Below are 24,771 nucleotides of genomic sequence, written 5' to 3'. Positions count from 1 at the left end.
AATGTAACTTTAGTCTACTACTACAACCATATTATTTACCAGCAACATAAAGTGAAACAGAGGCAGAGGTGTCCTGCCACAGTCAGTAACAAATAAACAGAAAACAGTAGTGGTCAAATACAAATAAGGCAACAAGAGAAGTATCCTACACTTCTCTTTTGTAAAGTAAATCTGAACAGCCTATATGGGCATCTACATCAACTATATGATTTGCCTGAGAAGCTGGAAAGGACAAACATTTTTTTTTTTTTTTTTTTTTTAATATTTGTGGCGGACGTAATTCTTTCGTGGCGGGCCGCCACAAATAAATGAATGTGTGGGAAACACTGCTGTTGATTAGATTTTAGACATGTTGCCACCTCCCTGCGCGATTGTGTGTCATTCTAGTGTGTAAACATAAATAATGAAACATTTTCCTGCATTTGAGAAACACTGACCTATTGTGACTGCAAAGGTATGTGATTGGTATTTGTGCAGTCTATGAAAATGACTGTGTTTATGAGTATGTCTTACCCAAATGCAAACTGCAAACACATACTATACCCATGTGCGTGCAGAATGCATTAACCCATCTCTTGGAGGCAGGATGTGGTTTACTGAGTGAAACAACCGGAAACGTCACGGTGTCGACAATCGGTCGCGTTGCCGCAGTCTCACTCATTGTTCTCGTATTGTTGTCAATGTTATCATGTTCCCTCGGGTGATTCTGAATGGGACAATGATCAAAAAATCCCAGCAAAAGAAAATAACATCTCCATGCAACTACAAAGAAAGATTTTTTGTGCTGGACACACAGGAATTGATGTATTCTGAGTGTCGCCCAGGAGTAAGTATTATACAGATTTTTTTTAAATAATACTGCTGGTCATTTAAATCATCATTCCATTATTTGGATACAAATTTTTTTCTCAGTGGGCATAGAAAGAAAAGTTGATGTTATGGTTGTTGTTGTTTTTTTTTTTAGAAAAAACCTGTACTTAAAGGTTGCATCAGGTTATGCAGCATTGAGTGCGTCGAAATAGTGTTTACTGATCTCCCCATACCATGCTCCTTCAAGTACCCCTTTCAGGTAAGGTCCATACTTTGTTAGATGAACAATCAACATCAGAATATTTACAATAAAACCAACGTGTGATAACGTAATATTCTCAAATATTAACATCAACAGGTTTTTCATGACAACCATTTCCTCTACATTTTTGCTCCAGACAATGATTGTCGTCTGAGGTGGGTTCAAGCTCTTAAAGAAGGTGAGGAGGTTTCCAACAATATGTTTAGGTTGTCAAAGAAAGTTTTTAGCAGATCCTGTGCTTAATGAATAATTTTTCTTGTTGCTGATATTAGAGACAAAGAATAACACGTTGGTTGAAAAATACCACCCACAATTTTGGATGTGTGGAAAATGGAGATGTTGCCACCAGTCAAATAAACTGGCTAAGGGTTGTCATGCATATGATCCACTGGGTTATGGTTTGTATTATTATTTATACTATAGTCTTATTGTAGCCATGCTTAGGAAATACTATTAAATAATGTTGTTGTTATTGTGATAAAGTTGAATTCTCCATATTGCCCAATTAACATCGATTAGAATTTGTTAGCTGATATTTGGTCAATAAAAGGCTTGGGAAAAATTCCAGATTGGATTGAAAACGTCTCCAAAATTCCAATTAAATTTCAAGAATTTGAATTCAGGTTACAAGCAGAAAGTAGAATTACAAATACAACTCGAATTGAAGAAAGTCAAATTTAAATTCCATGAAATTCCAATTCGTAATTTTTGAGAATTTACACACTCATGCTTTAAAGTATATTCATTCCGTAGATGACTAGGTTACAGATTTCATAAAAATATTATTACTATGGATCTCATGTACACATCATATTTAAATTAGCCCTTAAACAAATGTTAAACTAAGAATAAAAGCATCTCCTATAAAACAGATCATTTAATTTGATGCATTATAACTTAGAAAAATACTTGATTCCTCAGAATGATTTTCTTCATTCAAGTACCGGTAGTCAAAATTGAGAGCATAATGTAGTTTTTAGTATTTAGGCTAAAACGTTTGTTAAATGAAACAAATCATCTCTGTTACTTGGCTATAGGAATTTGTCTGAATTGCAATAAAACTTAATGCCATTTCAAGTCAATTCAATTTAAATTCCAGTCATTCAAATGAATTGATTTGACATTCCAAATTTGGACATTTTCACAAGCCTCGTAAGCATCCAACAACTTACTGTAGCATGCAGATTTTAATTATCATGTTTTGGAATTCTCCCCAGCCTCAAAAAAGCCACTTCCTGGAATCCCAGATGCAGAGGTACCCCTTTCATTGTAACAAAATTAATATACAGATGCTGTTGAAGTACTGAATTATTGATAGGTTGAGCAGTGTGTATTCTACATGTTTTTTTTTGTATGCGTTAAAATGGCTGCTTGCAACTCGCTCAACGTTCCATTTTAAGATATACAAAATCAAATAATAGAAAAAAATTATAACTATAAAATACAATTGATAGATTTAATTATACATCATAGAGCTCAACACAATACATGTTCGCAATGTTTTCTACTAGGCAGAATTGCATGGTGCATTGCAAAAGACGGTCATTGCATTGCAGAACTACACACCACTTACAAACAAAGAGTTGGCACTTCAGAAAGACAAGGTGTACACGCTGGTTGACACCTTCCACCCTGACTGGTGGAAGGTGCAAGATAAAATGGGGTAACACACAACTATTCAGATATTGTGTTGTTTATCATTTTATCTGTGAGACTGATTCAATCTTCCCTCCATGTCACTAGGAACACTGGTTTAGTGCCCAGCACACACGTAATCGAAAATTCAGGAAACAACTTTGAGAGATTTGAGTAAGTCTCATTTGATGTCTGTGTTTTCCACTTCTTCTGATTCTCATTTGAGTTGTTTCTACATGAGCCGTGTTCTTCCTGTGTGTAACATGGGCTGGGAAAATCTGTGTGAAATGACTTTAAAGGTGATTTTTTTTTTCATTGTGTCTTTTCAAAGATGGTACAGCAAGAACATGACCAGAGAAGAAGCCGAAGACATATTAATCAAAGAGGTAAAAACAATTACAATGAATAATTTTTACATGCCGTCTCCACAGATTAATAATTAGGGTTACGACTGCGAAAGTGCTGTTGTCATGATCCGTTGCCCGGATCATGTTTTATTTTAGTTTGACTCACTTAGTCCTGTTGCAACACCACAGGGTTTATGTGTTCTTGGTTGCCATGGGTGCTGATTATTTTCACCTGCCTGTGATTAATGTTCGGGATGCTCACCTGCTCCCGGGCACTAATCAGAGAGCTACTTACTCCTGCTTTTCTCCACACTCAGTCTGGCTGTCTTGTTTGTGCTACGCAATACGTTACGTGTGTTTTCCGTTTGATTCCTGAGCTAAGCTTTGCCATTGGTTTGCTTGTTTTCCATGCTAAGCTTTTCCTGTTAGCTATTTCCTTAGCATCCGGTGCAATCGGCACACTCTTCTGTATTTCTGTATTTTTTCCTGATTCATGAAGAATAAATCATTCTCCTACCTGCACACTGCCTCCGGAGTTCCGTCTGCATCCTGGGAAAACGATCCGCGCATTAACATCAAATGCCGCTGCAGCAGCGAGGCGGGCGACCACAGAATGGCCACATCCGTGGCTATCGAGAAGGCGGACGTGAGTGGCGCCAGAACCTCAGCAGCCGACGTGCTAGCTACTGTCACGTCGGGGTCGCATGTTAATGCGCGGATCGTTTTCCCAGGATGCACAATGTTTGTGCAACCACAATTGTTCCTGCGATGATGCATTTTCTGCAGGGAAGTTGTGCACGCATGAGGGACGAGATTAATTGTGCAAGAAATATTCTCCCTGAAGCACAGTAGTACCTCAATTTATGATCTTAACTCAAACATGAGTATCTCAAATCAACGCCACCCATTGAAATGATTTGAAATCAGTTTTATTGAAAACAGCACAATTTAAATATGTGACATGCTTTTTAAAAACGAAAAACACATTTTCTAGATAAGAAATATTGTATGAAAGCAATACAATAAAATGTAGTACAAACAACTACAAGAGTTTTATGAAATATTGTAAAAATAATATACTGAATTTACCTCGAAGAGTGGACTTCTACAGTATTTCCTTTGAGCTTCTCCATATTTTCATGCTGTTTGGATATCATTTTAACATGCTTTGCTGCTGCTGTTATCAAGTCATTCTGCTTCAGTATGGTTCTGACGAGCAGTAATACACTCAAACCACTTTGCCAAGTTAGCTAGCGACACGCTCTGTCATGTTTTTGATGATTTTGTTCTTTAATTCAATAATTATCATCCATTTCTTTATCTCAACACTGCCCTTCACACTCACTTTCTTCCTTCCCCTACTTGGAAAACAAAGTTGTGTCAATCTCTAGGTATAAGCTAATGCTAGCAATCAGGGCCATTTTTAGAAATGTTGGCCCCCCTGATAGAAAATCGTTGTGGGCCCCTGTTCTGTCGAATTTGTCTGTTTCCTCTGGGAAAAAAAATGTCTGTAATTGTCTTCATGCTTACTGGTCAGAAGATACAATGGAAGATACATAAATCAAAAACACTGCTTACTTGTACACAAGGCAACTGCTTTTTGTTTGAGCTTTTGATGAATATTAACATATAATGTGAACTTTCTCACGCTGTAATTGTCTGTATGCTTGCTGTACAGAAAATGCCATGAAAGAAACATAATTTAAAATCACTACTTACTCGTACACAAGGCCGCTGCTTTTTGTTCGAGGCAAATGTGTGAAACATTTGTGTTTGCGCGCATGCTAAGTAGTGTTGGGGAGCAGACATCGATGGGTAGCAGACATCGACAAAACACTCTTCAATCCCAGTCATTGCCACCTTTAATTTTGTTGTTTTTCAGTGTTCTTGACGGTGCCTGGTGTAATACACCCAATTTGTTTCCTTTTTTATGATTATCCACTTAACAAATCAGAGTATTCATTTGTATATTATGAAATATTAGTAATCCTACGGGCAGCACTTTGATACAGTGGTTGGGACTCACAATAAGAAGGTCCTGGGTTCGATTTCTGGGCTTGGGGTGTTTCCGTGTGGAGTTTGCATGTTCTCATGCATGTTGGTTCCCTCCGGGTACTCTGGCTTCCTCCCACCCCCAAAGACATGCACCTGTGGATAGGCGGATTGGCAACACTAAATTAAATTAAATTCATATTGTCATAGAGGCTGCTGGGGCCTGTGTGTGGGCTGTGGGTCCTTAGAAGTGTCATCACCTTTCCCCCTATACGACGGACTTCTAGCAAGTAGTGACATTTGCTACACCAAATGGCGGGATGCTTGTTTACTCAAATTTTTGTTTGCAACTTAAAGCATACCCAATTAACTAAAAGACAGCTCTAGCCTGGACACATGCAGTTGTTTTTTAGGCTGTCGTTATACCTGATGTTTTGTCTCATGTGATCAGCCTTTTAAATAGTCTGTTTATTTGACACATGTCCCAAGAATTGCACAAGTCTTGACTGGTTTTTGCTTCTCAAAAGGTGTGAGCAACTAAGAATCGATCATACAGACAATTTATGCAAGAGCAAATGGTTATAGATGATTTTTTTCTCCCACAGACCTGACGCTGATCTTGGCATCTTGGACTAGTAGTTAGTGAATAGTAGTGATGTGTAAATTATATCTCAGTGAGTGTTTGACACACTCACTAGCTGTATTGACACTGGACAGACACTGTGTGCCATCTACTAGATTAAAAAGTCACTACATTTGACCTGCAAATCAAATTAATAAGTTAGCCAATGTAGTTGGGTTTTTTTTTAATATAATTTGCACGGATATGAAATGTGCAACTCAAGTCAAAGGGCCAAATAGCAAACAGTAAAAGAACAGTCACATTACCTTATTTGGCGCTTTATTATCAAACATATCCCACACTTTGGAATTTCCCTTTTCTAGTTCTATTTAGATCGATGATGGCTATACAAAAACATTTTCCTTGGTGTGTTTCCTCTCCAGTACACGATAATAATAGCAACCACATAAAAAAATCTGAAAATGATCACATGTGCAATTTTTATAAAACTGTTCCTACTAGAGTGATACTTCGGTTTTTGTTAGTGATCCGCTCCAAAAAGTCCAACAAAGATTGAGTCGTATGAAAACTGAAATAAGGCAGAGGAATAATTACTGCTGTTAAACGATTAAGTAAATTACCTTCTTGGATAATTTCTCAAAATATAGCCCAATATGTTGACACAAATGCTATTTAATTGTCAGAATGTCATACACAATTTTATTTTTTTAAACATTTTTTACTTGGTATATGAGGTATTTTTTTACTTGGAGGTTGGTTATATGCTCAAAACTTGGTAACAGGATTATCTAAAGCCTCATAGGTGTGTTTTTTGAAGTGAAATTTGCCACTGAGCCCACTTGTGGAGTCTCCTCAATCCTCTTAACAGGTCTAGTTTTGGGCCTGCAGCCATCATACATCTTAACAGAACTAGGTGATCCTTATATGATGGTTGTGTCGGTGATGATGCTGATGTTGATAATGATTTTGCTGTTGCTGATGTTGATATTGGTGATGATCATGCTGATGCTGAGGATGTTGCTTATGTTGATAATGATGATGAAAATATGATGAAGAGTGCCAGTTATGCACTTTATGCCACAGACTTGAAAATACCACTTTACATGTTAAATGCACTTTATGAGGCAGCAGAGAATGATGATGGGGATGATGACAATTTGTGTAGCTTTTTTACTGTTTAATTATTTATTATACTGTTTTGTATGAAAGTCTTTCATTGCGAGCCACATTTACCTGCGGGTAAACATAAAGAAATCTAATCTAATGTAATCTAATCTTTACACTGACGTATGCATTGACCTTAACACTGACAGTATGTAGTAACCTGCGTCGCCTTTCATGTACCATTATCTATCCATCCATTTTCTACCGCTTATTCCCTTCGGGGTCGCGGGGGGCGCTGGAGCCTATCTCTATTATGTGCGGTTAAAATAAATTGCGTGATTAATCTGCATTTTCATTTACTTCACTTTGAGTCTCTCCAGAAAAAAGCGCTATATAAATGGATATATTTCACTTATGTGATCATTTCTTTGTGATTAATCACGTGTTAACGCGTTAACTTTGACAGTCCTACAAATAATGTAAATCACATGAAGCTGTTCCAGACACCCAAAATTCCATCCATCCATCCATCCATTTTCTACCGCTTGTCCCTTTCGGGGTTGCTGGAGCCTATCTCAGCTGCATTCAGGCGGAATGCACGAATACACCCAAAATTATTAACTAAACATTTTATACATAACAATTATAGTTTTACATGCAACAAATAATGCAACATACATGACTAATCAAATGCATGTTTACCTTTATTGAAAATACTGTTCAATATTGTTTCTCACTTTTTTATCAACGTGTTGGAACTTGCAACGTTTTTTGACCCCGTGGTCACTTCATTTGCAGTCGTACTGTGCAAAAAAAAAAAGTAAAGACTGAGTCATCAACAGTGGGACTCCTTGTGTGGGCACTTGTTTCCGCGGAATTAATCAAATATGCAAGCAAACAGACTGGTTTAGTACCACTTATACATTTGCTCAATGACTGTTCAAGTTGACTGTGACAAATGTTGTTGTGTGATGATAAACAATATCGACTTTTAATACCTGTAAATAATTGATGTAATTTTTCATTTTCATTTTTGTGTGTTTTACATTTCTAGGCAAAGGAGGGTGCATTCATGGTTCGGAACTCAAGACAGACTGGTGTCTACACAGTGTCAGTCTTCACCAAAGCATCTAGGTAAATTTGACCTTTAACATCCCTAAATTTGTAATAACTCAAAAAGGAATGCATCTCTTAAACATATCGTTTTAGCTCTAACAGGGAGAAAAATCCAGGTGTGAAACATTACCAAATTCGACAGACGAAGACAGGAGAGCCTACTTTTTATTTAGCAGAGAAGTACCTGTTTCACTCTATTCCTGAGCTGATCCACTATCACCAACACAACGCTGCGGGTAATTGCTATGATTTTCTTTTCTACTTGCAATATTCAAAGAGCTATGTTGGGTTACTAATGCCGCTCATATCTAAGACTTTTGGGGGGAAAAATAATCATGATTTGATATTATAAGTGTCTTATCGTACAGTGTGTGTGTGTGTGTGTGTTTGTTATTTGACAGGTCTGATAACACGTCTGAGACATCCTGTCACTCAAGCAGGTGGCTGCTCCCAGGCAATTGCTGGTCCGTCTCAAGGTAATATAAAAAAATGTAGAACAAAAAAAAGTTCCTACTACTGTACTACACTTAGGTTTTGGTAAGGTTGCTTTTCCTGCCCTCTAGTGGTTTTAAGCTTTCAGTTGGTCCTGGTGTCCTACTTTTGCAGAAATTATATGGGAACAGTATTTTATTTATTTACAAGTCAATAAGTGACCAATGCATTTTTATTACAATGTTGTCACACGCTATATATATATATATATATATATATATATATATATATATATATATATATATATATATATATATATATATATATATATATATATATATATATATATATATATATATATATATATATATATATATATATGTATGTGTGGGAAAAAAATCACAAGACTATTTCATCTCTACAGGCCTGTTTCATGAGGGTTTTCCTCAATCCTCAGGAGATTTTAAATCTCCTGAGGATTGAGGAAAACCCTCATGAAACAGGCCTGTAGAGATGAAATAGTCTTGTGATTTTTTTCCCACACATACATATTACGCTCTACCACGGTATCGAGCACTATTTTTTGGATAATCTAATTAAGACATATATATATATATATATATATATATATATATATATATATATATATATATATATATATATATATATATATATATATATATATATATATATATATATATATATATATATATATATATCATTCTCTTTTTGTTGTCATAACCAAGTGTGAGATTAAAGTCTTTTTGCTCACTACCCTCGCTGGTGTTTTCTGAAATGCCCCGAGAACAGAAAGTAACAGATTCGATCCGATTCTGATGCATGAGTTAACGATTTGATTCAGGATTGATTCTCGATCCAACACAATTCTCCATTCGAACCGATTCTCGCAACATTTTATTTGGTTTAACAATATCATAAAACCTTTTTTAAAACAGGGCACGTTAACAAAAGCTCCACTTGGCTTGACTCTTAATTCTTAATTCTTAAAAAATATATATATATATATATATATATATATATATATATATATATATATATATATATATATATATATATATATATATATATATATATATATATATATATATATATATATATATATATATAGTATGTGTGTGTGTATATATATATATATATATATTGTAGTTTTTTTTTTTCAAATCCAATGTGGTTGTACACACTGTAAACTAGGCAAATATCTAATTTAAAGAAATCAAATGTCAGTCTAAATGCTTCTGGACCTTACTGTAGAATTACTTTTACATATTGATTGTTTTTTTCAATTGATTCCTTAACTATGAATAGATTTAGAATCGAAATTAATAAGAATTGCAACTTGGATGTGAATCGATTTTTGAGCACCCCTCATTTGTATGGTCACTACATGCACTAAACATCTGTTGCGATTAGCTTTTTAAAACACATGTTCAAATATTCAACAGATGAGTGGGAGGTGGACCCTGAAGAACTGGACTTTGGTCAAGAAGTTGGCAGGGGACAGTTCGGATTGGTGCTGCAAGGGAGATGGAGGGAGAAGAAGGTGGCGCTGAAAATCATAAAACAAGAGTGCATGTCAAATGAAGAATTTAAAGAAGAGGCAAGGATCATGATGTAAGTGAGATTATCGATGCACTTATTCATAAGTAATAATCATCTGATGTCATGTGTAATTGTGCATGTCCAATCAGGAGACTGTGCCACTCAAAGCTAGTCCAGCTCTATGGTGTATGCACCCAGCGTTCTCCTATGTGTTTGGTGTTGGAGTTCATGGACAATGGCTGTCTGTCAGACTACCTGCGAAACAAAAAGGGGGCTTTATCCCAGAATGCAATGTTGGAGATGTGTTTGAATGTCAGTGAAGGGATGGCCTATCTGGAGATGTCTAACTTTATCCACCGAGATCTGGTAAAATAATGCCGTCCATCTATCAACTTTCTACACTGCTTGTCTTCAGTAAGGTCATTAGTGATCTGGAGCTTATCCCAGTTGCCTTTGAGTTCACAGTCACACCAATGGACAGTTAACTGTATGAATCCAATTATCCCGACATGCATGTTTTGAGTGTTAAAATAATATATTTTTTTGGGACGTTTGTGTTTTGCAGAATGTCCCTAATCTCCCCTCTTCTCTGTTATAGGCTGCCAGGAATTGCTTAGTTTCAAAGGAATATGTGGTGAAATTGTCAGATTTTGGCATGACAAGGTGGAGTATTTGCCAAAATTCATTTTGTTACGATAAAACACAATTTGTCTTACCTGTTTGATTCATCCTTATCCCGTGTATTGTAGATATGTGCTTGATGATCAGTACACAAGTTCCCTGTGTTCCAAGTTTCCCGTCAAGTGGTCAGCACCAGAGGTTATCCGATATTGCAAGTTCAGCAGCAAGTCTGATATTTGGTCCTTTGGTAAGGATTGTCTGACCTCATATTGTTATGGCAGACATACTGTATGTATTAGTCGTAATAGAAAATAAATGAGGTCACTTACAAGATTTTAAACAATTTTCAGACATTTTCAGTAGAGCCCCGTTATTCACGGAGGTTATGTTCAAATAAAATAATTGAGGCACCGATAAAGATGTCTATTTTTGACTCTTTAATAAAGCTTGGATTACTGTAAACTGCTGCATCGAGGCACCGCAGTTGGGTATGGGTACCTAATTTGGTACTTTTATAGGTACCGACAAAATTCCGTTGGTACTACCAGGTATCATGTAAAATCAAATAGTGCCATACTTTGATACCTTTTGTTGCCCATGACGTCACGTCCAGATACAGGGTCAAACACTCAACACTCAAACAAGCATTTAAGCAGCACTGAGAGCGGACTTAGCCAAACTTCCTTAATTTTCAATGCCGACAAAGTAGGTATGCCTGATAGAAAACGCTCAAACGTAAAGTAAGGCTCCACTTTTTAAAAATGTGCTAGCTTGATTCTAATTTACACTGGCTTTGCCATAAACATGCTACTCATTAGCATTAGCAATTTTACAAGGCAATTTCAACACCTCCAAATTGGTAATGAAAACTACAACTAAGATGCACGTTAAGATCAATCATTGAAGATGAACAGATAGAATCAAATGTAGGGTCTGGCCTTTAGCCTGGTCATAATGCTGGCGCTAACCATGCTTCCGTCTGTTGTGAGGCCGCTTCCATTTCCGTCTAAATAGGCTAGCAGACGCTGGGTCATCGGAGTAGGCGTTTCTCCAAGATGTGTCTACAAATTCCACATTTCTTGCCTGTTATAATTCCAGTTACAACTGTAAGTGTTGAGGTCAGATTGTAAATAAATTGACTGTAGAAACTTCCTTACCACAGGGGCCCTGCATCTTGTACGTCACGTTATGTATGCTGTTTTATTATGCTGTATATTTTAATCTTGACTACCACGTTTTTAGAATGAATGAGATGTTTATGTGTAAAAAGACCTGCCTATTTTCAGAGAAAAAACATTAAAAAAAAATATATATATATATCTGATCATTTGTAAGTATGCAAATGCTGAATTGTAAATATGCTGGGATCCACTATAATTCAGAGGTGTCAAACTTGTTTTCATTGCGGGCCGCGTTGCAGTTATGGCTACCTTTTAGAGGGCCAATTGTGACAGGAAATACTGTATATATGAATATAAATGTATAATAACTGAATGATATAATTACACAAATGTATATGCTTTTGATTATTTTAACAGAATGATTGATAACTCGCTTTTTAATCAAAAATCAAGGTGACAAACAGATTTTTTTGTATTTATTTTTGATAACGAAAAATGTTTGGAATAACTTGGATTAATGATCCGATAATTAAGTTTACAAGATATGCAACTGCTTGAAGTTCATATTTCCCTGTCAGAATTGAAAGATCAAAAACATTTAAGTGCTTCATTGATGCACATTATTTCCAAGCTTTTGCAAGTTTTATGTGGCGGGCCAGAAATGGCCCTCAACTTTGGAGTTTCACATCTGTGCACCATACTTTGCTGTAGTTAATAGCTTTAGAACACACTGACATAACTTTTCCAAGATGACCATCTATTAAAATCACATTGAAATCAGTTTGTTTATACTTTAGGTGTTCTCATGTGGGAAGTGTACACAGAGGGTCGCATTCCTTATGAGAACCGCACCAACGCTGAGGTGGTGGAGTCCCTAAATGCTGGCATGAGGCTGCTAAAGCCCAAGTTGGCACCAGAGTCTGTTTCTATGCTCATGGAATGGTGTTGGAAAGAGGTGGGAGCATGAATCCAATGTGCGCTACAAAACACATGAAAATAATAATATGCATGCACTGATTCTTTTCCCCATCTTTTTCAATCCTAGAAACCAGTGGATCGTCCGTCCTTCGCTCTGTTGCTGCACGAGCTATCCTCACTCTCATACTTATAAGACCGGGATATTCAACTAAATTGTTTTACGGGCCAAAATTCCAGAAAGCTAACGACCCGGGGGGGCCGGGCATATTTTTCTTATTTTGTCTTGAAAACCAGTGTCCTCTCCAATGGACTTTTGTTTGCTTGTGTCAGGGTTACAAGAGTGCTCTGCATTTTAGACAAACTGGTAAAAAGCTAGTCTAAGATCATCTATATGCATATATGACAAGGCTCTACACTGTAAAAAAAAGTCAGTAGATATTGTAAAATACTAACATTTTTCGATTTTACTGTTAAAACATAAGTGCTACCGTTTTTCCATTTACAGTAATGCACTGTAAAAACAATCATAGATATCATGGTAGAAGAAAACAAAAAAACTGGCAGCTCAGTTGCCAGAATTTTACCATAATAATAACAGTGGTACAATAATTCTGTGTAAAAAAAAAACACTGTCAATTTTGTTGTAAAATTATGGCGTGAGAGATCCCAGTTTTTTATTTTTTACTGTGTTGTTTTTAATTCCGACATGTGACTTCTTCCCGGAAGTGAAAGGCGGTGGTGGCCAACCCAGCCGAGATGGCTGTGGTACAGCAATCAGCGCGCGAACTGAGCACAAAAGAGGCTTAAATCTACGAGCAAAAATGCAAAATATGCAATTGAATCTATCCTTATACTTAATCAAAAAAAGATTTGTCAAGTGATATCAAGGATTATACGTTGGTCGCCTTCCCAGACATATTAGACTATTGTGCTTCAGACCCCATTTTACGCGACAAAACAGATAGAAACTTGGAAAAGCATGGAGGTCTACAACTTCTTTGTGTGTGGCTGGGTCAGGGAAATTGGTATCAAGACTCTACCGGATAAATATGAATTGTTTTTGCTCGGGTAAGGCTGCATTTCAGGATTTAACTTTGCGTCTACTGGAATGTTTGTTGCTGTTGCACGCGCCGTTTACGAGTAGCATATTTTTCCCTGTCTTTATCAAAATATAACAAGATATCAACATGGTGTATGTGCTGGAAGATGCATTTATGATTGCTGTTTTTGGTAAAAACTTAACTCTTTCAGGTTTTGCTCACACTTGCTTTCTTTTAGACTCGCCGAGTTGGTGCTTTTCGAAACACTCATAGCAAAACCTGTGGTTAAAACAAATAATATCAAAATGATACTTGAATTCGAAATAATAAACGTCAAAAGTATATCAAACAAACTTTTAACAAAGTGATCACTGCAAACTCATGCATTCTTCGACTCTGCTACCTTGGACTGGAGTGTGAGCTGCAGGCTTTTCTCGTCGTCGTTTCGTAAAATCATGCACTCTTCCGCCCGAGGAAGAAATGTTTATCTTTTTCGCAATTTGAAGGATTCGTACAGCCGAAAACAACGCAAGCATAGGGCATTTTATTGTTCGAGAAAGGCAAAATGGCGCCTAGTACCCGTTGAGAACAGAGCTAATTTGACCACCACACATATTTAATTGGGCGGGACAAGAGCCGGACGTGACCTCAGTAAAATCCAAGTAATAATCTACCATAACATTTTCTCCATAGTATCTTTAGGCATATGCTGCAAAAAATGGCACTGGGTCAACTCGCGGGTCGGTTTGGTATCATTTTTGGCACGGATTTGGCCCTGTTTTAAGACAATAATACTGAATAACAAATCTATATTTATTTTATTTATTGCATCCCTGTTTTATATACTGTATATTAATGTTTCATGTAAACACATCAACCTGCCACCTCTGGATGTTGCACTTTATCTGTTCCACTGATCTATATACAGTCACATACTTTAATAACTGTACATATAAACACTGCTGTGTGGTTACATGAAGGTTTATGTACAGGTTATCAATAAAAAATTCAAATTGTTTAACAAACATGATGTTTAAGTTGTGTGAGACATCCTGGGTGTTGAGATTTTGTTATGGTTTCAGTATTGCTTCAGACTGTTTATTGGCTGTATGCCTGCTCAATCCAAGGCCCTTTAGTTGAAAGCACTGCACAAAAATGTTTTACAACTATAATAATGCTCAGTTTTCACAGCCATATAGCAATTCAGTATTGCAGTGGTTCATAATCTCATTACATTCTGAGCGGGATTTCAACTATTTTACCATCCATCCATCCATTTTCTAATGCTTATCCCTTTCGGGGTCGCTGGAGCCTATCTCAGCTGCATTCGGGCGGAAGGCGGGGTACAACCTGGACAAGTCGCCACCTCATCCCAGGGTCAACACAGATAGAGAGACAACATTCACACTGACATTCACACACTAGGGCCAATTTAGTGTTGCCAATCAACCACTCACAACTAAATAGTGTGTTTATTGTGTCAACTTTCTAATTATATAGATGACTAATCATATTTGGTTGAAGAGCTATATTATACATGATGGCAATATGGGGAGAAGTACAAATCGACACTGATGAAAGGAATAAATATTTTATATCTACTATATGCATCTTTCATATACAGTATTACGCTACAAACTTTAATTTTCTGGGAAAACAAAATGTAATTGCATGCTTTAAAACTAGATATGATTTGTTAAACCAGGGGTTCTAAACCTTTTAGACCTCGGGGCCCAACCTTTTCACTACAGAGGGGCCCAAAGCCCACTCAAATATTTCACTGAATTAGTAATTTTACTCTTGATTTTAATCTTATTCAATAATTATATCTAACCTACTTACAGTTTAACACGCTAAACCTTGTCAAATGATATAAAAGCATATGTTAATCACGAAGATTATCAAGGCTTAGGGTCAGGTTGATTACAAAATAGATACTAATCAAATATACCGCAAAAGAAGAAACTGATTAAAACTTGCACACAATTATGCAATGCAAAAAATAAATTCCAACTAAATTAATGATAATGTGTTTTTTAAACTGTCAACAAAATTTAAGTGCAAATGAAAATACAGCTTCACCACTTCAGTCATATTTGTTGCGCTGAAGAAACTTCTCTATGACTTTAGTTCCAGACTTCTTCTGTTTGTTTGAGATTGTCATTACTGCCACAAGTGATGGAAAAGTGTATTACAACTGAGTACCCCTGCTGCCCATACGGACCACAGCTGAGAAACAGATATTTTTTGGCGGCCCACTTGGGGGAGCTCTCGGCCCAACATTGGGCCCTATGGTTAGGAAACACTATGTTAAAGGGCTACTGAAACCCACTACTACCGACCACATAGTCTGATAGTTTATATATCAATGATGAAATCTTAACATTGCAACACATGCCAATACGGCCGGGTTAACTTATAAAGTGCAATTTTAAATTTCCCGCTAAACTTCCGGTTGAAAACGTCTATGTATGATGACGTATGCGCATGACGTCAATCGTTGAAAAGGAAGTATTCGGACGCCATTGAATCCAATACAAAAAGCTCTGTTTTCATCTCAAAATTCCACAGTATTCTGGACATCTGTGTTGGTGAATCTTTTGCAATGTGTTTAATTAACAATGAAGACTGAAAAGAAGAAAGTTGTAGGTGGGATCGGTGTATTAGCGGCTGGCTGCAGCAACACAAACAGGAGGACTTCGAGGTGGATAGCAGATGCGCTATCCGACGCTAGCCGCCGACCACATCGGTGATCGGGTGAAGTCCTTCGTCGCACCATCGATCGCTGGAACGCAGGTGAGCACGGGTGTTGATGAGTAGATGAGGGCTGGCTGGCGTAGGTGGATAGCTAATGTTTTTAGCATAGCTCTGTGAGGTCCCGTTGCTAAGTTAGCTTCAATGGCGTCGTTAGCAACAGCATTGTTAACCTTCGCCAGGCTGGAAAGCATTAACCGTGTATTTACAGGTCCATGGTTTAATAGTATTGTTGATCTTCTGTCTATCCTTCCAGTCAGGGGTCTTATTTTTTTTTGTTTCTATCTGCAGTTAAGCCCGATGCTATCACGTTAGCTCCGTAGCTAAAGTGTTTCGCCGATGTATTGTCGTGGAGATAAAAGTCACTGTGAATGTCCATTTCGCGTTCTCGACTCTCATTTTCAAGAGGATATAGTATCCAAGGTGGTTTAAAATACAAATCCGTGATCCACAATAGAAAAAGGAGAGAGTGTGGAATCCAATGAGCCAGCTTGTACCTAAGTTACGGTCAGAGCGAAAAAAGATGCGTCCTGGACTGCACTCTAGTCCTTCACTCTCACGTTCCTCATCCACGAATCTTTCATCCTCGCTCAACTTAATGGGGTAATCGTCGCTTTCTCGGTCCGAATCGCTCTCGCTGCATTGAAAACAATGGGGAAATCTAAGGAGCCTTTCAACCTTTGACGTCACGCTACTTGCTCAGGCAAGGCTTTTTTTTATCAGCGACCAAAAGTTGCGAACTTTATCGTCGATGTTCTCTACTAAATCCTTTCAGCAAAAATATGGCAATATCGTAAAATGATCAAGTATGACACATAGAATGGATCTGCTATCCCCGTTTAAATAAAAAAAAATTCATTTCAGTAGGCCTTTAAACAACTAATGCATTGATTGATTGATTGAAACTTTTACTAGTAGATTGCACAGTTCAGTACATATTCCGTACAATTGACCACTAAACGGTAACACGCGAATAAGTTAGGGTCCACGTAAACAATTCATGCAGGGGTCTTCAATGTTTTTCAGACATAAGACCCCCAAACTAATGAAGAGAAGGAGTAGTGACCCCTCACTAAAACTTAAACTGGTCCTTTTGGTATCTTGTTATTGTGCAATATTAAGAATTTCAAATAATAATAACCTTAGATATACGCCCTCTAGATCACTAAGATCTTCTGAGACCAATCTGTTAGCGGTTCCAAGAGTAAACTCAAATCAAGGGAGATCATCATTCAGTCACTATGCAACACATAGCTGGAATAAACTTCCTGAAGATGTCAGACTCTCCCCAACTCTCACTACTTTTAAAACTAGACTGAAGACTTTTATGTTCACCTTAGCTTTCAGCTAAATCTTTTAATCTTTTAACTTTTAACGTCTGCACTGTTTTTATTTTTATTGTCTGCATTTTAATTTTGCTTTTATTTTCTTTCATTTCACTTTGTTGTCTGTGAAGCACTTTGAGTCTGCCTTGTGTATGAAAAGCGCTATACAAATAAAGTTGCCTTGCCTTGCCTTGCCTTGCCTAGAGTGTCCGCCCTGAGACTGGAATGTTGTGAGTTCAAACCCCGGCCAAGTCATACCAAAGACTATAAAAATGGGACCCTTGGCCTCCCTGCTTGGCACTAAGCATCAAGGGTTGGAATTGGGGGTTAAATCACCAAATTATTCCCGAGCGCGGCCACCGCTGCTGCTCACTGCTCCCCTCACCTCCCGGTGGGTGAACATGGAGATGGGTCAAATGCAGAGGATAATTTCACCACACCGAGTGTGTGTGTGTGTGACTATCATTGGGACTTTAACTTTTTAACTTTAATTGTTTCAATGTAGGGTTGTACGGTATACTGGTATCAGTATAGTACCGCGATACTAAAGAATCATATTCGGTACTATACCGCCTCTGAAAAGTACCGGTCCGTATGGGATCATCCATAACTAATGTAAAGTATCAAACAACAGAAGAATAAATTATTATTACAGTTTAACAGAAGTGTAGATAGAACATGTTAAAAGAGAAAGTAAGCAGATATTAACAGTAAATGAACAAGTAGATTAATCATTAATTGTCTACCACTTGTCCTTAATAAGGGGATGGGTCAAATGGAGAAGATAATTTCCCCACATATAGTGTGTGTGTGACTATCGTTGGTACTTTAACTTTATAATACAGTAGCTAGCTGACAATTTGCTCCCCAATTGGGAGCATGCGCCGCAATTAGAGCCCTAATCCCTATATTAAATGTTAGTATGAATATTATGATGTATCCATCCATCCATTTTCTACCGCTTATCCCGTTTGGGGTTGCGGGGGGCGCTGGAGCCTATCTCAGCTACAATAGGGCGTAAGGCGGGGTACACCCTGGACAAGTCACCACCTCATTGCAGGGCCAACACAGATAGACAGACATAGTTATTTATTATTTTTAACCTGCAAGGTAGTAAGGTACATGTGACCATTTCTAAACAGTAGGGCTGCGAATCTTTGGGTGTCCCACGATTCGATTCAATATCGATTCTTGGGGTCACGATTCGATTCAAAATCTTTTTTTTTTCCAATTCAACACGATACTCAATTCAAAAACTATTTTTTTCCCGATTTAAAACGATTCTCTATTCATTCAATACATAGGATTTCAGCAGGATCTACCCCAGTCTGCTGACATGCAAGCTTTTATAATTGTAAAGGACAATGTTTTATCAACTGATTGCAATCATGTAAATTTGTTTTAACTATTAAATGAACCAAAAATATGACTTATTTTATCTTTGTGAAAATATTGGACACAGTGTGTTATCAAGCTTATGAGATGCGATGCAAGTGTAAGCCACTGTGACACTATTGTTCTTTTTTTTTTTTTTTTTTTATAAATGTCTAATGATAATGTCAATGAGGGATTTTTTAATCACTGCTATGTTGAAATTGTAACTAATATTGATACTGTTGTTGATAATATTCATTTTTGTTTCACTACTTTTAGTTTGTTCTGTGTCGCGTTTGTGTCTCCTCTCAATTGCTCTGTTTATTGCAGTTCTGAGTGTTGCTGGGTCGGGTTTGGTTTTGGAATTGGATTGCATTGTTATGGTATTGCTGTGTATTGTTTTGTTGGATTGATTAATTAAAAAAATTAAATTAAATAAATAAATGAAATAAATAAAAAAAATAACGATTTTTTAAAAATGAGAATCGATTCTGAATCGCACAACGTGAGAATCGCGATTCGAATTCGAATCGATTTTTTCCCACACCTCTACTAAACAGTGTGTATCCGATTAATGCAAACGTGTATTTAAATACATTTGAGTTTGTGGAAAATTAGTCGGGGAGTATAGAATTATATATATATATATATATTTTAAAATCTATAATTAATCAAAGATTACACGACCACTCCTGCAGTACCCCTGAAGACCCCCTGGGGGTGACGGCCTCACTGTTGAAGACCCCTGCATTAACATAACTAACTGTTTCTGGTAATACTATTTCGATTTTTTTTTAAAAATGTAACTTTGACCAAGTTGGAAGCAGCCACTTTAACTCACATTATAGAGTCATCATCTTCTTCATTATCCTCATCGTGCACGCGCCACTGTGACTGTCCCTTTAAGAAACTACACTTGCAGCCATTTTCTGCTCTTTGTGTGTGGGGCGGATTAACGCTGGTTAGATACCGGGGACGAAACTAGAGCATCAGTCGGCTCGCAAGACGAGCGAAAAGACGGGGAAGCGGCCGGAACGGCGTCGCACCGCCACCTCGCATCGTCGGAGGGACATGAGATTTGCAGGTAGGTTGGGCGACTCTGCGACGGGTGAAGGTTGGTGATGTGAGCTGGGTAGTGATGAAGGCTCCTTTTTCCGCCTCACTTCCTCCGAGCACGGTGCATCATTCTCGGTGTGCGTTACTTCTTCAAAGGCGCATGGGCGTTGCTGAAATACACCGAATTGAGTGAACCGGGATTAACACCGGTGGGACTCCCGCTAGCTTCCAGCGCATCGTAGCCCCCACGGTGATGAGATGGGTGGGGCGAGTGGAGCGTAGCAAGTGCACCGATGAGTGATGGAGGCGAGACGGTTTTTTTTTGTTTTTTTTAACGGCTCATCTGACGTTCATTAGAGAGAAATTCGATGCTTGACGCCATATTTGTTGGAGTAGGCTCAGCGTGGATGTGTAAGCAAGCGAGGTGTCAACTTTGGGAGGATGCATTGCTCTCATAGCGACACGCCTGCAGGCCTGTGACTGATGCTCGGGTGGCACGTTCACCCACTTCCGCTTCACGTCCGAACACTATTTTCAATGAATCAACCGCCGTGCACCATAAATCTCCTCTGTGTGTGCCATCATTGCAGGCTGACTCTTTAAAAAAGTGTAATAAAAAAAAATTGATAGGAAAATCATAATACAGGTATTAAATGCCTACTGAAATGAAATTGTTTTATTTAAACGGGGATAGCAGATCCATTCTATGTGTCATACTTGATCATTTCGCGATGTTGCCATATTTTTGCTGAAAGGATTTAGTAGAGAACATCGACGATAAAGTTCGCAACTTTTGATCGCTGATAAAAAAAAGGCTTGCCTGTACCGGAAGTAGCGTGACGTCGCAGGTTGAAAGGTTCCTCACATTTCCCCATTGTTTACACCAGCAGCGATAGCGATTCTGACCGGGAAAGCGACAATTACCCCATTAATTTGAGCCAGCATGAAAGATTTGTGGATGATTAACGTGAGAGTGAAGGACTAGAGTGCAGTGCAGGACGTATCTTTTTTCGCTCTGACCGTAACTTAGGTACAAGCTGGATCATTGGATTCCACACTCTCTCCTTTTTTATTGTGGATCACGGATTTGTATTTTAAACCACCTCGGATACTATATCCTCTTGAAAATGAGAGTCGAGAACGCGAAATGGACATTCACAGTGACTTTTATCTCCACGACAATACATCGGCGAAACACTTTAGCTATGAGCTAACGTGATAGCATTGTGCTTAACTGCATATAGAAACAAAAGAAATAAACCCCTGACTGGAAGGATAGATAGAAAATCAACAATACTATTAAACCATGGACAGGTAACTACACGGTTAATGCTTTCCAGGCTGTCGAAGGTTAACAATGCTGTTGCTAACGACGCCATTGAAGCTAACTTAGCAACCGGACCTCACAGAGCTATGCTAAAAACATTAGCTATCCCCCTACGCCAGCCAGCCCTCATCTGCTCATCAACACCCGTGCTCACCTGCGTTCCAGCGATCGACGGTGCGACGAAGGACTTCACCCGATCACAGATGCGGTTGGCGGCCTGGAGACGGAGGAAGTTAAGGTGAGTTCGGCGGCTAGCGCGTCTGCTATCCATCTCTCAGTCCTCCTGGTTGTGTTGTTGTAGTCCGCCGCTAATACACCGATCCCACCTACAACTTTCTTATTTGCAGTCTCCATTGTTCATTAAACAAATTGCAAAAGATTCACCAACACAGATGTCCAGAATACTGTGGAACTTTGAGATGAAAACAGAGTTTTTTGTATAGGATTCAATGGGTCCGTATACTTCCGTACCAACCCTTGACGTCACGCGCATACGTCAGCATAAAAAAAACGTTTTCAACCGGAAGTGTGGCGGGAAATTTAAAATTGCACTTTATTAGTTAACCCGGCCGTATTGGCATGTGTTGCAATGTTAAGATTTCATCATTGATATATAAAATATCAGACTGCGTGGTCGGTAGTAGTGGGTTTCAGTAGGCCTTTAAGAAAACAGACACTCATTTTCTTTTTTCTTTTTTTTGTCCCCCCCTACCCTCTCAAAAAACTGCCTAATTCATAACATGGTCACTATTGCCTAGTTCAGTGGTTCTTAACCTTATTGGAGGTACCGAACCCCACCAGTTTCATTTGTGCATTCACCAAACTCTTCTTAAGTGAAAAATACTTTTTTTTTTTTTTTTCAAATTGAAAAAAAAGTAATATGTTTTTTCAGTGGTGCACAAAATGAACCGTGCATGAACATCACCTTGTTCAAAGAACAAAACCAACACAGTACATGAACTCACAACAAATCACACACCTTACACACATTACCATGAATTGATTAACTTGGACCCCGACTTAAACAAGTTGAAAAACTAATTCGGGTGTTACCATTTAGTGGTCAATTGTACCGAATATGTACTGTACTGTGTAAACTGTACTGTTTCATATAATGTATTGTCTTCCTTTGCAATCTACTAGTAAAAGTTTCAATCGATCAATCAAAAAACCTGCAAATCAGATGGAAAATTAGAGGGAACATTGTTTGGGGGTATCCATAATACGCCGATAGGGAGAAGTTTTTATTTACACGATAAGTCGGATGTGTCTTTACCTTCGTGGCGTAGGCTCCGCCGAACCCCTAAGGCCGACTCACCGAACCCCTAGGGTTCGATTGAACCCAGGTTAAGAACCACTGGCCTAGTTTCTCTTGTTATATTCTTATTTTTACTGTTATATTTTTATTCTTATTGTTGCTTTTTATTTGTATTCTTATTGTAATATTTTGTATTCCATTATTTACTTTTTACTTTTTAAATTTGATCGCGGGCAGCACGGTGGAAGAGGGGTTAGTGCATCTACCTCACAATACGAAGGTCCTGAGTAGTCCTGAGTTCAATCTTGGGCTCAGGATCTTTCTGTGTGGAGTTTGCATGTCCTCCCCGTGACTGCGTGGGTTCCCTCCGGGTACTCCGGCTTCCTCTACCTCCAAAGACATGCACCTGGGGATAGGTTGATTGGCAACACTAAATTGGCCCTAGTGTGTGAATGTGAGTGTGAATGTTGTCTGTCTATCTGTGTTGGCCCTGCGATGAGGTGGCGACTTGTCCAGGGTGTACCCCGCCTTCCGCCCGTTTGTAGCTGAGATAGGAAGTTCGATCGCAATTCTGTACACTGCTGCTGGAATTTTAATTTTCCTGAGGGAGCTCTCCTGAAGGAATCAACAAAGTACTACCTATCTATCTAACTCTCACCTATTATTTTAAAATCCGTAACTTTGCTAAATCAATCAATCAAAGTTTATTTATATAGCCCTAAATCACAAGTGTCTCAAAGGGCTGCACAAGCCACAACAGCATCCTCGGCTCAAATCCCACATCAGGGCAAGGAAAAACTCAACCCAATGGGCTACAATAAGAAACCTTGGAGGGGACCGCAGATGTGGGGACCCCTCCACCCCTGGGCGACCAGTGCAATGGACGTCGAGTGGATCTAGTTAATAGTGTGAGAGTCCAGTCCATAGTGGGGCCAGCCGGAGATCATCTTGAGTGGAAACAAGTCAGCAGCGCAGAGACGTCCCCAATTGATGCACAGATGAGTGGTCCATCCCGGGTCCCGACCTTGAACAGCTAGCGCATCATATGTGGTCACCTAATCTGTGACCCCCTCTCCGCAGAGCAGAAAAAAGACAGCAGATCAACTGGTCTAAAAGGGGGGTCTATTTAATGGCTAGAGTATACAAATGAGATTTAAGTTGGGACTTAAATGCTTCTACTGCTACTAATCAAATAACAGCTCTTTTCCAAGTACTCCACTTCAATCTGTAATAGACTCACTCTTGGAAATCCACACAAATCAGAAAGGCATCATTTCTAAAATGTACATCCTAATTTCCCATCTTAAAGAGACATCTCTTGACAAAATTAGAAACGACTGGGAAGCAGAATTTGGCAAAGTTTTGGATGACATGACTGGAAATCTGCATTGATACAAATAAATGATAGCACATCTTGTTCAAAGCTTAATCTAATACAGTTTAAGGTTGTCCATCGCATATATTTTACTAACGCTAAACTTTCCAAAATGTATGCCAATATTGCAGATACATGTACATGACACACATGTTCTGGTCCTGTCCCTGTCTGAAAGCCTATAGGATTAATAGTTTTAAACATCTTGCAGATGCATCAAATTTTAAATTGACACCTTGTGCAGAATTGGCTATTTTTGGAATTCCACCAAACTTTTAGGGATACTATCCTCTTTGCATCATTAATAGCTGGTAGAAGGATTTTATTGGAGTGAAAATCACAGTTTGCCCCCAAGGCCCCCCCCTATGGCTTAAGGACCTCATGTTTTTCTTGGATTTAGAGAAAATTAAATGTAATCTGAGGGGTACACCAAAACAATTTTACTTGACCTGGGGCTGCATAATTAGTTACATAGCTAAATTAAAGACACTATAGGATAAATGTGACACTCACTGTTGACAATGAACCTTTTCACTTACCTCAACTTTTTTCTTTGTTGTTGCTGTTTTTATTCAGTGACACTTCTCTGTATGTTTGTGATTTTTATTTTTGTTGTTACCTTTTTTTTTTCCTTCTAGTCAATTATTGTGATTCTCTTATCTGCTTGTGGTGAAGAGGAAGGCAGTACATTGCTACCCCCTGGGACTGAAATGTAGGATGAGGGGTGGGAGGGGGTGTTATTATCTTACTTATAAAAGGTG

The 24,771-nt window shown here is 38.2% G+C and overlaps 2 protein-coding genes across 4 annotated transcripts in view; both read left to right on the top strand.

Moving 5' to 3' along the window:
• The first annotated feature begins 623 nt into the window (after window positions 1-623).
• itk (IL2 inducible T cell kinase) lies at window positions 624-14,467 on the top strand. Of its 2 annotated transcripts, XM_062045591.1 has the most exons (17): window positions 624-826; window positions 965-1,069; window positions 1,169-1,250; window positions 1,345-1,470; window positions 2,290-2,327; window positions 2,584-2,735; window positions 2,816-2,881; window positions 3,039-3,093; window positions 7,788-7,867; window positions 7,943-8,085; window positions 8,251-8,325; window positions 9,745-9,913; window positions 9,991-10,207; window positions 10,440-10,504; window positions 10,591-10,709; window positions 12,381-12,538; window positions 12,629-14,467. In XM_062045591.1, exons 1-17 carry the CDS (start codon window positions 689-691, stop codon window positions 12,692-12,694), a joined length of 1,854 nt encoding a protein of 617 aa, XP_061901575.1. In that variant the 5' UTR covers window positions 624-688; the 3' UTR covers window positions 12,695-14,467. The 2 variants fall into 2 exon arrangements, with proteins under 2 accessions (XP_061901575.1, XP_061901577.1); XM_062045593.1 differs by lacking the exon at window positions 1,345-1,470 and having other exon boundaries at window positions 1,169-1,227; window positions 2,588-2,735.
• A 5,457-nt stretch (window positions 14,468-19,924) lies between these two features.
• Window positions 19,925-24,771, top strand: part of cyfip2 (cytoplasmic FMR1 interacting protein 2) — a 57,075-nt gene continuing 52,228 nt past the window's right edge. For both annotated transcript variants that reach the window (XM_062045589.1, XM_062045590.1), the window contains exon 1: window positions 19,925-20,078. The gene's annotated coding sequence lies outside the window, so the exon portion shown is untranslated. The remainder of the gene's footprint in view (window positions 20,079-24,771) is intronic.

Source organism: Entelurus aequoreus, linkage group LG04, assembly GCF_033978785.1.
Source record: "Entelurus aequoreus isolate RoL-2023_Sb linkage group LG04, RoL_Eaeq_v1.1, whole genome shotgun sequence".
In the NCBI taxonomy this organism is placed as follows: Eukaryota; Metazoa; Chordata; class Actinopteri; order Syngnathiformes; family Syngnathidae; genus Entelurus; species Entelurus aequoreus.
The sequence above is the reverse complement of the archived record's forward strand: the minus strand, read 5'-3'. Positions and strand labels throughout refer to the sequence as shown.